This window comes from Pediculus humanus, genomic scaffold (genome assembly GCF_000006295.1).
Source record: "Pediculus humanus corporis 1103172107420 genomic scaffold, whole genome shotgun sequence".
Taxonomy (NCBI): Eukaryota; Metazoa; Arthropoda; class Insecta; order Psocodea; family Pediculidae; genus Pediculus; species Pediculus humanus.
Window position 1 is genome coordinate 21,401 of NW_002987044.1, and position 14,047 is coordinate 35,447.

The 14,047-nt window shown below is 30.3% G+C and overlaps 1 protein-coding gene across 1 annotated transcript; it reads left to right on the plus strand.

Annotated features, from left to right (window-relative positions):
• Positions 1 to 8,759: 8,759 nt before the first annotated feature.
• On the plus strand, positions 8,760 to 13,454 carry Phum_PHUM067960 (uncharacterized protein; the record flags this gene model as incomplete). The annotated part of the gene is made up of 8 exons (XM_002423527.1): positions 8,760 to 8,881; positions 9,125 to 9,427; positions 9,676 to 9,904; positions 9,978 to 12,074; positions 12,159 to 12,403; positions 12,485 to 12,630; positions 12,720 to 12,892; positions 12,990 to 13,454. The coding sequence occupies 8 exons, from the start codon at positions 8,760 to 8,762 to the stop codon at positions 13,452 to 13,454; spliced, it is 3,780 nt and encodes a 1,259-aa protein (XP_002423572.1).
• Between the last annotated feature and the right edge of the window lie 593 nt (positions 13,455 to 14,047).

A 14,047-nucleotide genomic window follows, 5' to 3' on the forward strand; every position in this document is an offset into this window, starting at 1 on the left:
ATTTAAACCTTAAATAAATTTTTGGTTTCGTCCATTTTTAAACACGTGTAAAATTTAAATGGACGTGGACAACCGCGTCTCTCTTTTTGCTCGTCGTAATAAAAAAAAAAAAAATTTCACTCGTTTTATTTTTTTTTTGCTATCGTTAAAAAATCACGTTTATTTATTTATTTATTTTTTTGTTAATTACGATTTTAAAACTGTTTTGATTTAAAAAAAAAAAAATCGCAAATGGAATCAAAACAAAAACGAAAACGAATAAATAAATATAGAAATCCGCAATAAAGAGAAATTATTTATTTATAATAATAATATTGATGACGATGATAATGATAATGATAAATAATGAATATAATTGTGCAAATGACATTTGTTAAAACAAACATCATCATCATCATCGTAATATGTGACATCTATACATAATGATAACGTCCTATATGTGTATGATCTTTATTTTTAATACGAGTCACGGTCAAACGAATTGATTTTTCATTTAAAATAAAATTTACTTTGATATAAGTATTATTATTATTATCATTAATCGAAACCTACGCTCTTTATTATTATTATTATTATTGTGGTCGTTATACGATGGTTTCCTTGGGTTAATTTTTTTTTTTAAATTTATTTACCCCGAAGGGTTTTCGTCGAAGTGAAATTGCGAGCTTTTTATCACTAATGGACAAACGTCAACTGCAGGAAAATTTGTTTGATAATAATAATAATGATGATGATGATGATGATGTTTGATTTGTTAATTATTTGAAAATTTAAAAAAAAAAAAAAAAATATCAAATTCGATGCATCGATAAGATTTTTTTTTTTTTTTTTTACCCGTACAAATTAAAATCGATGATTATTGATCGGTTGTCGTTGTCGTCGTAATAAAGTTTGCCATTATTATTATTATTATTATCGAGTTTTTTTTTTTTTTTAATTACGTTCGTGTCACCTTGAATGTCATTTTGCGAGAAAGAATCGAAATGAAATAATAATAATAGTGATAATAATAATAACATTTAGTAAAATTTAAATTGGATTAAACGGGTGTTTTTTTTTTTTTATCGATGGTAATACCCGGTGGAATTTTTTTCCTATATAATAATAATAATAATTTTCAGGTATGATGATGATGATTATTTTATACCTTGTGGAAAAGTTTTTCGTATTGTTTTGGGTTTTTGCGTGTGAAAAAATCGATTCCGTTCAAGCAAAAAAAAAAAAAATAGAAAAAAAAAGAAAAATTTCTCTTTAGTATGTGTGTAAAAGTAGGTTTCGTCGTGGTTTTTTTTTATGCTAATTCAACCTTTTGTCGTATTATTATTATTATTATTATTATTATTATTATTATTTGTTAAGTTGGTAACAGGTAGTCAGTTCAATTGTTGCTATCACAGCGGTCAATAATTTTAAATCGGTTTATAAATTAATAATCGATCGATCGATCGATAAAAAATTATAAAGAATTTGTTTTTTTTTTTAAAATAATATTCCGAGGGCACTCGAAAGATAAAAATTATATTAAATCTAAATTTAAAAAAAAAATTATTTTCTCTCTCTCTCTCTCCCCCCCCCTCTCTCTTTGAAAAAAAATGGACGTTGCCAAAATGTTTTGCAATAATATTTATTTAAAATTTTTTGAATATTTTTTTCAATAAATTTGCAAAATAATTATAATAATCTCGTAAGTTTTAATAATATTTAAGGAAATTTTTTACCCTCGGGTAATGTTTTTGTAAAACGGGAGAATGGGGGAAGGGGGGAGGTGAAATGTTCAGAATGTGGAAATTTCAGGTTGTTGTTGTTGTCGTCGTTCGTTTAAAAAAAGAAAAAGTTTTTCAACTTTCTCGTTTCGATTAGAAAAATGCAAAAAAAAACGTTTTTTTTACACACACGTGAAATTAAGCAACTTTTTTTTTTTTTTTTTTTACGTGTTGCGACCCTGCGTTATTAAATAATAATAATAATAATAATAATTTTACTTTTTTTTTTTTTAATATAAAGTTTGCAAAAAAAATGTGCAAAAGAAAAAGTTTTTCTTTTTAGCACAAGGTTATCATCACCGCAATAAAATAAAATTTTTTTTTTTAAAAAAATTCGATTCGCCCTTTTACGGAGTTGACCCAGTTTTTTTCGTCCGGTAAAAAAAAGGAAAATTTTGGAAAATGAATGAATGATTGATTGGTTGTGATAGTGTAGATTTGAAAAATGTTTTGTGAGTTTCGAGTAGTATCATTTTGCTATCGTCACGAATTTTGCTATTTGATTACGAAAAAAAAAAAAAAAAAAACTAGTAAAACTCATAATTTGTTTTATTTATTTATTTTGAAATGTTTTATCTAACACCTTTTTTGTTATTGTTATTATTGTCCCCGAGTTCTTATTGTTTCCGAAATTATCGATTTCTTAATGATAATAATAATAATAATAACGTGTCTACGTGTCTACGGTTGTATTTCTCTATCTATCTATCTATTTGTTGGTTAATAATTTCGTTTATACGAGAAAATTGTTTGAGATTTTTAAAACGACGAATTTAGATTCGATGATAAAACATGAAACAATCATTTTAAACGTGAAGTTTTTTTTTTAAGCACCCAAAAGAAACAAAATGTCCGCCTTTTCGTTTATTTTAAATAAAAAAAGTGTTAATTAAATAATAATAAAAAAAATACGAATGATAAAAAAGAATGGCGGTGATGGTGATGGTAGTGATGGTAATAATAGTTGTCGGTTTTTTCAAATCGATATTCTTTCGATAATAATAATAAAAAAAACATTGATTTTGTTGTTGTTTGTTGTTTGTTCGCGATCGGTGACCTACCTTACGTTAATTATAATTCATTTTCGCAAACTTGTTTTTTTACAAAAAAAAAATAATAATAATAATAATATTTTCCTTTCGCTTCGTGTTTTCGCTTTTGTGTTTGTTGTTGTTGTTATTGTAAATGTCTCGAAAATCTTTGGTTTATTGTTTTTTTTTATGACTCGCCCCTCGTACCTGATTTGCGAATAAATACGATCAAGAGAAGAATAATGATAATAAAAGAAGGGGAAAAGGTTTCGTTGGATGCGTTTGGAATATTTTTTACATATAAAAATAAATAAATTTTTTTATGGCGAAGCAGGAATTATTATTATTCAAAATAAAATGTAGGCAAAGGAAGGAAGGGAAAATAATGTCGTTTAGTAGTTAGGCGTAATAGAATCGATGATTTTTAAATAATGAGAGGCGTTGATTGACGAATTACGCAGTTAGAATGATCTCTTTAAAAAAAATAAAAAACCTTTAAAAGATTATTTATTCTATATTGATTTTAAACGAATGAGAAGAGAGATCTTTGACGCAATCGTTTATTTACACCAACTCACCAAAAATAACTCAAAAGTTTGCCAGTAAAAAAGGAGAAGGAGGAAAATAATAATGATTTTCCTATATCGTAAAGAAAAGGAGAAAAAATTTGAGTGTTTGAGCAACGTGCAATTTTTTTTTTTCCTCATCATCATCAACATCAACATCATCGTAATGTATATTTTTACGAGCTTTTAAAAGAGGAAAAGAGAGAGAGGGGGGGTAGGCAAGCCACGTAGCCTAAAGCTTTTTATTTTCTACTCCGTCTTCTTTTTCTTTTTCTTCTTTTAAATCCTTTTTTTCTAAAAATCATTGGAAAATATATATATAATATTTGAATTTAAGCCCTTTTTTCACTTGTTAAAATTTTATTATTAAGGTTTGATCGATAAAAAAAAAAAAAAAAGAAAAAAGGAAAAATAATGTGTTCTCGAAAATGTTGTTTTTAAGGAAATGCCATTTGTTAAAAATGGGTTAAAGTTTTAAAATAGATATTCTTTCTTTCTTTCTTTCTTTCTTTTATTTTATTTTCGTACGAGAGAAAAAGAGAATGAGAGAGAGAGAGAGAGAAGGAAGAAAAGTTTAATTTAATTTAATTTTTTTTTTTTCGTTCTTTGTTTCAAAACGAATGCGTTGCAGTTATTGGCTCGATTTTAATCATAATTATTAAATTGCCAAAAGGTGTTGTTGTTGTTGTTGTCGTTGTCGATGTTGTTGTTGTTGTTGTTGTTGTTGTTGTTGCGGGATTTATATTTCCTCTAAATTGGGTAAATATTATTTTCGGACGGTCTTTGACCTCATACTACTCGTGGACTTTTATTTGGACGATCACACTTATATGATTTGCAATAACAAAAATTCGAATATGGCGACCCCAAGGTAAAATTCCTGTCCTTTTCGAAAACGAATTTCCGGGATTTCGATAATTCAGTTGCTTTTCTATTTTGAAATTTTAATGTCAACCTTGATGTTAATCAAATTGCTCATGATCTTTGACCCACCCTGCAATTGAAAGCTTACATTATATATTATTTTAAAATTATTTTACTCATTATTGATAAATCGATTTAATAATTTTTGGTTCTGTTTGATTTTTCTCTACGGAATCGTAGTAGAAATTTAAATTTTTTTTTCTAGTTTAAATTCGTATACTTGATAAATATACCGTTCGTATCAAATGAATATAACTTTATTACAATAATAACTTCAAAGAAAGAGCAATTGCCGTAAATAAATTAGTTATTAATAGATTTAAACGTGGTTTTTTTTTTTTTTTTATTCGGAGCCATATTTAACCGATCTATATATACATATTATTATTATTATTATTATTTTGAATGGATTGTATTCGTTTTGTTATAAAAGTTGTTGTTTGTTATGTACCGTAAGTAAATGGTGAATGTGTTCTTATTTTTAAATATAGTTAACTTTGTTTGTGCTCAATTTTTGCGGAATTTATTGAGAAAAAAAAAAAAAATTTAAACGTATTTTACTTTATTCATTGCCTTGAAAAGTTACTTATTAAAGCTATTATGTGGGGGGTGGGGGGGTTTGTTTTATAGGATGCGAGCGAGGATGGAATTAATTGGGGATAGGGGGTGTTTGAAAAATTTGAAGGGTTTGAATCTTGTGATATTCCTTAACAGAGAGAGAGAGAGAGAGAGAAGGAGAGGAACACATATATATACACAAAAGAATTATATTGGAGTCAAACACATGATTCCAAGGTCTGGCTCCCAACGGTCAGGTCGTTCACCCATATAACTGGTTTAACAAACACGTGCTTTTTTTTTTTAAATAAACCGTTTTGCTTTGACTAGATCAATGCTTTTTTCCTTTTTGTTGTTTTTTTTTTTTTGGCAAAAAAATTTCCCCGGGTTCGAAGGCAAATTCGGCGAGGGTTGTTGCCCTTTGAGACAACATGGGTAACGTCCAAAACGAATGACCTTTTCAAAAAACAAATAAAGGAAATGTAACGTATTAACAGGGCGAAGGACGACCGGGCCGGGTCGTTCCGATTTGTCAAATCGTTTTGAACACAAATATATACGAAAATTTTTTTTTATTTGTTTTAATTTATTTCCGTTAATGGCGGATTGGGGCTAATTATAAAGAAAAGAAATTTTTTTTTTTTTTTTTCAAGGGCGTGATGAGAACTAGAGAGGTGTTTATATATATTTATACATACCCTGTGACTCTAATTGCTGTTTTTATTTCTCGTTCATGTGCACCGTGCGCCGATTTGTAGTTCACCGACCTTTAAGAAAATAAAAATTTATTTAAAGTTAGTTAGAGTTCACAAAACTGGCAGCAGGCTCGTCTGCAAGCTCGTGCCATGATTTTATTAATAATAATAATTAAAAAAAACACATACATACCTTTTGAGGAAAATCCTTTGTCCTTAAAAAAAAAAAGAAACAATTTAAAACAAACATAACACGTGATTTTATTAATTTTTTCATAATTAAAGTTAAAATTATTTTATATATTTATTTCCAAAGCCGAAAAAAAAAAATGGAGATGCGTAACGGAAATAAAATCGATTACGTAATTAGAAAGTGTAGAAGTTAATGTTTATTACATATGTATATATATTTATTGCTTTGTAATGCGATGTATTATTATTATTATTATTATTGTAATTATTTTCGTTGTTAAATAATAATGATTAATATTATTATAATTGCCTAACAATATGTTTGTTTATTATAAAGTATTTACGTTATAAGTATTAGTTTTACTATGATGAAACGCACGAAAAAAATAAAATTTAATTTTCATTTTCCCTAATAATGAATTCCGCCATTTTGTCGATTTCTTTCATTTTTTTAATTAAAAAAAAAAAAAAGTGAAATTTAAGGGAAAAATTAAAAAATGAATGAATTAGATTCGAATGTTTTTCTATTTTTTATGTTGCAGGAAAACATTTTACGGTTTTATAATTTTTAAAAAGTCATATGACTACAAATAAGAAAGGGAGACGGGGAGAGGAGGGAAGGGGAAAACGCGAAAAGAGAGAGAAAAAAAATTTCCGGTTTTTTTTTTTTGGTTGCGGTTTCATCGTGTGATTATTTTTATAAAATTTTGGCAAGAAAAAATTCTTATGCAGTTTTTTTAAATTTTCGATACGACGCAATTCTTCCTGTCGGATGTGTTCCCGTGGGATTTTAAATTAAATTATATAAATGTATACGTAACGTTTTATTTTTTTTTTGGCAAACGGGTTTTAAAATGTAATTAAAATTATTTATTTAAAATTTCGATGGAAATTTCAGGAGATTTAATTTAATGCCAGGGGAGAAAAAACGAAGAAAGAAAGAGAGAGGGGGAGGGAGGGGGAGGGAGAGAGAGGAAGGGAGGGAAAAGAAAAGGGTTTGTTCTCATTACTTTTACTTTAAGCTTTATTTTTTTTCCCTCCCCTCCTCTTTCCCATGGGAATCCGTGAGAATAAAAGTTTGTGAAAAACGCATAGAGAAGAAAGAAAGGATCGTCGAGAGTTATCATGGGATTTCCCCGCCCGCCCTCCCCCTCCCCAAAAAAAAAAATTATTTTCGAATGTAATTTCTAAGTCATTTGGTGGTTATATGTACCTGGTAATAACGAGCAAATAAATTTTTCAAAAACGTGTCTTACTTGCATTAAAAAAAAAAAAATTTGCGTCGTAATTACGGTTTAGAATGTTTTTTTAATTTAATATTTTCGTACGGTTTTCCTTTTAGAAAAAAAAACTTCTGCTTTTTAGTGATGATGATATCGAAACTTTCTAAAAACCTTCTTGGTATGGTTGTGTCGAAAAGATTTTTTGATATCAACCTGATTCCCTTCATTTTTTTTTTTTTTTCTTCACCTCATGTTGATAATTAAAATTTATTAATGGTTAATGGTAGTGTGTGTGTGTGTGTGTGTGTGTGTGTGTGTGTGTGTGTGTGTGTGTGTGTGTGTGTGTGTGTGTGTACCGTTTTAATAATAATAATAATTTTTTGACTCGTTTCTTGTTGTTGTTTTTTTTCTCTCATATCATGCCTAAAAAAAGTGATAGTTGAGGTTTTATTATTATTATTATTATTATTACTTATATTTTCACTTTTGATCACGATAAGTCGTAATTGCTCGTCAGATTTTGGATTTTATTTTTTTTATTTTTTTATTATTATTTTTTTAATCATCGTTCGTTCCAGGTTTACCTTGTTTTTTTGATTTCTCAAAATTGTACGCCCATTATTATTATTATTACTTAAAAGATTGAAAATTTAAAATTTAAAAAAAAAAAAAAGAAAAAACTTTCTTTATTTAATTTTTTTTTTTTCTGGTTTTAAACACTTTCTCGTAAAATGATATTAATGCCTTTTTTTTTTTTTTTGTAAATAATTTAAGGGGGTAGGAGGAGGGGAATGAGCGAGGGAAGGAGGGGGGGGGAATTTCACTTTTACTTCTTCGGTTACGAATGATGATGATGATGATAATTTTTTTTTTTGTTTTTTCATCTTTTTTTTTTTCACTTTCACTTCTTCCTCGATGTTAAAATTGTAATTAGGATACGCGGAAAATTTTAAAATCGGGTCGTAAAATAAATAAATAAATAAACGACGCCCGGAAAAGTTTAAAAATATCAAAAGGGAAAGAAGCAGAAGAAAAGGAAAAACGTTGATTTGACGTTCGCAAAAAAAAAAAAAAAAAAAAAAAAATTCTCAGCCAACAAAAAGAAAATTTTTTTTTTTAAATTTTTAAATTTTTGTTAATTTGAATTTTTTTTTTTAACGCTTCGTAAGTTCAAAAATGAAAGTTAAAAGTAGGACTACTAGTACAGAGAAAGAGAAAGAGAGAGAGGGAGAGAAGGAGAAAGAAAAAGGAGTATATTAAGTGGCGAATAAAGACGGTTTTTGCACAAGGTGGACGAGTTACCAAATGCTATATAGCAGTCATGTTTTCACCGTAACCTTGACACGGTTCTGAAGACGATATGTGAAAGCGAGCCAGGCGTAGAGTTGGTTGGTTACATAGAATCGCCTTCCGCGGAATGGAGCCCTACCTCTCTCTCTCCCCCCCATTCCCCCCGCCGCCCCCCATTCTATTCGTTAAAACACACGACAAACGCTCCGACTAGAATTAGACTTTGTATAATTTGCGAGAACGAGTACCAGACCTAGTTTTTTTCGGCAATTCAACTAGGTCATTACTTCGATCGGGTCATTAAGACATTTTCCTGTCTTGCACAATCGTTTTTGTCTTTGCTCCGCTTATGTTTTTCATCGAGCCTGTTATTTATTTATTTATTTTTTTAAAACAAACGAACAAATTACTCAAGTTAAAATTTTAAAACAAAACAATCAAAACAGGAGAAGACATTTTATTTAAATTTATCTTTTTTTTTTTTTTTTTTTTTGTTTTATTTCCAGAGGGAAAAAAAATGCATTCTATATTGGAAAATGATGGAATCCTCAGCGATCCCTATGAGGTTCTCTGTTGCATGAGCACACTTATAATCGAGGGAAGAATTCCCAAAGTGACATACGATTCTTCAAATTCATGGTATTTCATATATCTTTTTCTCTCTTTCTCTCTCTCTCTCTTATTGCCATTTTTTTTCAATTTTAAACGTTTACAATTAAATTTTTAAAAAAATTGAAATTGCGTAATGGTTAAATTTTTACGCATTACGCACATTACGCAACGATTTGAATGTTTTAAGTTTGTCTTAAAAGTTGTACAAATCGTACATCGATTACATCGCATCATCGTAATTCTTTGTCCGTTGTCCTTTTTTTTTTTCAGCGAAACTGCCACAAAATTGATAAAACCGTACAATGAAGGACCCCACTGTCCAAATCACATAAAACTATATTCGAAGGACACGCATAAATGTACAGAAAACAACATTCTTTGCATTCGTTACAATAATCTTAGGCAACATTTGCAATACCTTCATTGCACGTCGCCATCCATAGCCGTAGAAGTTTCACTCGGACCCGATTGTCTTTGCGGAGAATTAAGGAGTCAATCGACATTGGTATCCACTCAACCATCCAAACGAGATGCAACATTAGAACAATGGATAATAACGATAGAATCAAAACAGTAAGTCATCGTCGTCGTTGTCGTCGTGTTAGTTTGTTAGTATTAATCGATCGTAATTGACACGGTTAAAGAAAATTAGGTTGTTACCTAATTAAGTTACACTCTGAAACACTTTGACCCATTAAAATGACATTTTTTATTTTTTTCTGTTAATAGATACACGTTTTTAATTATAGATATTTAAAAAAAAGTTTTTTTTCTCTCTCTATATAAAAAATGTAATCTTTTCAAACGAAAATTATTTTTAGGTGTCAAGAACCATTATCTCCGATGACGGTTTCAAGTGTTTATCAAGCAGTAAGATCCCTTCTTCATTTTTCACAATTAACAGCATGGTACATGAGCACAAACGGTACGAAACCCGCTCACATAATATACAGGGTCGTGTCTTTAGATGATGCCACTTATATTGCTGATGACAATTTTATCAGTCACAATTTGCCAATTGTAGACATCAATAAAAACGTGTCACTCAAGGTGTGAATTAATTTAAAAATTTACGACCAAAAAAAAAAAAAAATATGGCGATTAAACATGTTTCCCTTTTCAGATCTCATTAAAAACGTTGCCTCGCAGAGAGAAAATCCCAATCGTATGTTGTCCCCAGCATTCGGATTCTTCCACGGATTCATCCCCTTTGGAATCATCTTCCCTCGAAGAACATTCAAAAGAGAAAAATTGTTCGAGTTCGAAACCCGTACACTTGAGCCTGAGCGCGGAAACCAAACCGGAAATATTAAACACGACGTTACCATTGAAATTTCAAGGAGTTAGAAAAAAAACGAATGAAGCACAGGAGAGAAAACGGAAAAAACACATAAATTTATATAGCGCACCATCTCCGATAAGTTTAGACGAACACTCGGAAATAGAAATACTCGATGGAATGCCCGTCGAAATAAAAAAAGTGACCTCGTTGGAAGAATCAAATATTTTAAGCAATAAAAGAACCATGTTTTCGGATAAATCAATGAATGGTTATCTGGGAGAAACATCCGAAGCGGATATAAAAAAATCAAAACCGTCAAAATTGTTGGGAAATTTTACGAAATTGATGGAACCCGATCGTGAAAATTTTGAAAAATTCGACACGTTCACGAGCAATTATTTCGAACAGCAACTCGTTAATAATCATCCTCAATTAGATTTAAAATTCGGTTTAAATAGTTTAAGTGATTCTAAAATGAATAGTGATTTTCGGACGAAAAGCAAAATGAAAAGTAGCAACAACAGCAACAGCAACAGCAACTGTGAATCGGCATTAGATAAAGTAAACACGGTCGATAATAAATCCGTAATGGATATTTTAGATGATCGGATGCAGATATCGTGTGCCATTTCCGGTAAGCATCACTGCAAGTGGGATTGCGACGAAGAAAACGATTTAACCACTCCGGGTGAAAATGTGGAAAAACCGAAAAGGAGGAGATCGTTGAGCAGAGTCAAACCATCGGAAGTTGTAGACGATTTGAGATTGGGAAATTCCGATTCCGAAAAAGTGCTTCACGGTAAATTTAAAGAAGTCGAAACTTGTTCAACGGATTTTTGCACACCTTTAAATGAAAACGAAGAAGGAGAAGAAGAAGAAGAAGCAGAAGCAGAAGAAGGAGGAGGAGGAGAAGGAGCGATTGATACGGATGAAAAATCATTGCTCACTACAAATTTTCCGGAAAAATTACAAAAATCATTTCCCGAAAACAAACAAAATCCAATCGTTAATTTTAACAATCCGATACAAATCCCCGAAGAAAAAGAATCTACAAATTTTTTATTAAATTGTTTGATAAAGTCGGAAGAAGAAAATGGAGAACAAGTGGATAATAAAAAACCGAGCACTTCGTCACCTCGAAAGGAAAAAGAAGAAATACCTTTGTCGCCATCTTCGAAATGGATTCGAAGAGAAAGTTTCGAATCTTTTAGAAAAGGTTGCGACATGGCTCGAGATAGATATTCGGATTACAGTACGGATTCTGATGATGAATTTTCAGACAATCATTCGGAAACGTTAAATCCTTTTCTCGCGGCTATAATAAGAACATCAAAAAGATCATCATCATTATCAACATCATCATCATCATCATCATCCAAAACGTTTAAAATGGAATCGAAATCAAAATCGAGTCAAAATTCATGTGATAATAGTTTAGAAAATAAATTTATAAATAAACGGGAAGATGTAAATTTAGAAAAAGCTCCCACGAATAGTAGTAATAGTAATAATAATAATAATAATAATAACAATAGTAACGGCAACAATAATAATAATAATAATAATATTAATTCGAATAAGGATTCATCTGCCGGTACGAAAAAATTAAAAGATCCTTTTAAAAGTTATTTAGCGTATAAAAGTAAAATTGATATGAAAACCAAAGGTGATAAATGCAATAAAATGCATTTGAACAAAAGTTTGACGGAGGAGGGACGTGGAGTAGGAGGAGGAGGAGGAGGAGGAGGATGCATTTCCAGAGACTGTAAAAATTATTTAGATCTCAGATTTCACAGGAAGAAACCGAGCGCGGTCAAAGAATTATACGCTTCCGGTTCTTCTTCTAAATCCAACGAAGATTCGAATTATCCCAAATTTACTCAAGGGAATTTATCCGGTTTGAAATCGATTTGTAAGAAACTGGATTTGAAACAGGAAGTGAGTTTTTGTTTTACTATTATCATCATCATCATCATCGTTTCCGTTTTTTTGCAAAAATTTAACTTTCCTTTTGTTTTCCAGGGGAAAATGATCGATTTAATTGATAAAAGCAATAAATGCAATAATATAAGTTCCAATAATAAAACCATTCCAGTACCTTCTGCCCATGACAAATTGAAATTCAGACGTTCATTGGATTCGGCTGCTCAACTTGTTTTCCACCGTTGTTCCGGTCTTCCTCTCACATCGTCTCCAGCTCCAGTGAGGAGAAATAATAATAGTTTTTCATTCGATTCCTCGTTGAATTCCGTATCTGCGATTAAAAGGTTTTTGTTTTTTTCTTGGTCAGGGATTTTTTTTTTTATTTTTCAAAAGGATTCGCTAATTTTTTTGTATGATTTTTCCAGCGCTTTGTTCGAACCCGCAAATTCTCTCAGTTCGGAAGATGAAAATGAATCGGAAGGAAGTTTAAAAAGTCCCGCGAGTCCAGGGGCTTGGTCGGTTGTTTCCAAACAAATAAACTACCTCAGTCTTTCACCTTTGCCATTATTAGGTGAGTTACAAGACAACAACAGGACGACGACGACAACAACAAGTCGATTGACGTTTTCAAATATTTTTTTCTGTTTATATCGAATTCAGGTTCCTTCGAAGAAAGTGTTTTGAATGGCAGGTTGGAGCCCGTATCGACCGTTCAAGGTTTTACGGCTGAATTAGGTGCAAGCGGAACGTTTTGCCCGCGACATTTGCACCTTCCCGTTACCGTTTTCTTTTACACTTTAGGAGATAACGATAAAGTTTCCGCACCTTATTTGGTAAGTAGTTGGTTTTAAAAGAGTTTAGGTATAAAAGAGGAAAAGAAAAGGAGTTGGATTTATTAAAAAAAAAAAAAAAATTTTTTTTTAATTAAAGGGCCACATAAATTTGGGGAAAAAAGGATACAACGTTCCGCGTTCGGGAACGATTCAAGTGACTTTGTTCAATCCGCTAAGAACTGTCGTGAAAATGTTTGTCGTCGTCTACGATCTCACCGACATGCCGGCAAATTCTCATACGTTTCTAAGACAGAGAACGCTTTACGTACCTACAAATCAAAAATCCTCCGCCTCCTCCTCCTCCTCAGGTTACGTCAAAGGAAAAGAAACACCGTTCGAACAAGAGGATTATCACAAATATCTCAGGTATCTCATACACTTGAGATTCGTGAGCGGTAAAACGGGAAGAATATACCTTCACACGGATATAAGAATGGTGATATTTCGAAAAGCAGACGAAGACACGGCGACGGCACTCGGAAAACAAGCAGATGGAGAAACATACGAGTTAAGATCTCACACTCACGGACCCATAAATCCAAAATTTTCTCCCAGAAAATAATGAAAGAATGAATGAAAACAAAAAAAAACAACCCGCGGGGTGTGGGTAGAGTCAACACCACGCCACCCGCACGCTTGCCAATTTTTTATTTACCACAAGAAATGATACCAATATTTGAATAATTGTTTCACGATACAAGTTTTCCTTTTTTTTTTTTTTTTTTCTTTTCTTTTCCTTTTTTTTTTAAACAAAGAACGATTAATAAATAATTTTTTTTTTTTTTTTGTTTAAATAAAATAATCACTCATAGTAATTATTTTAGGGAAATTTACGTGTAAAATTTTAAGTGCTGAAAACAAAACAAAAAAAAAAAAATCTTATTTTTATTTCTGTTATGAAAATGCTTTTTTTTTTTTTTTTTTTTTTTTAGAAAGGAGTCCCAGTTTTATGGGTTATTATTATTATTATTATTATTACCATTTTTTTTTTTTTCGTTTTTTAAAAGATTAATAAATTTAAATTTTTTTATAGAATTCGAAAAATAATTTTAAAATATGATAATAATAATAATAATAATAATAATAATAATAATAATAATAATAATAATAATAATAATAATAATAATAATAATAATAATAATAATAATAATTTCA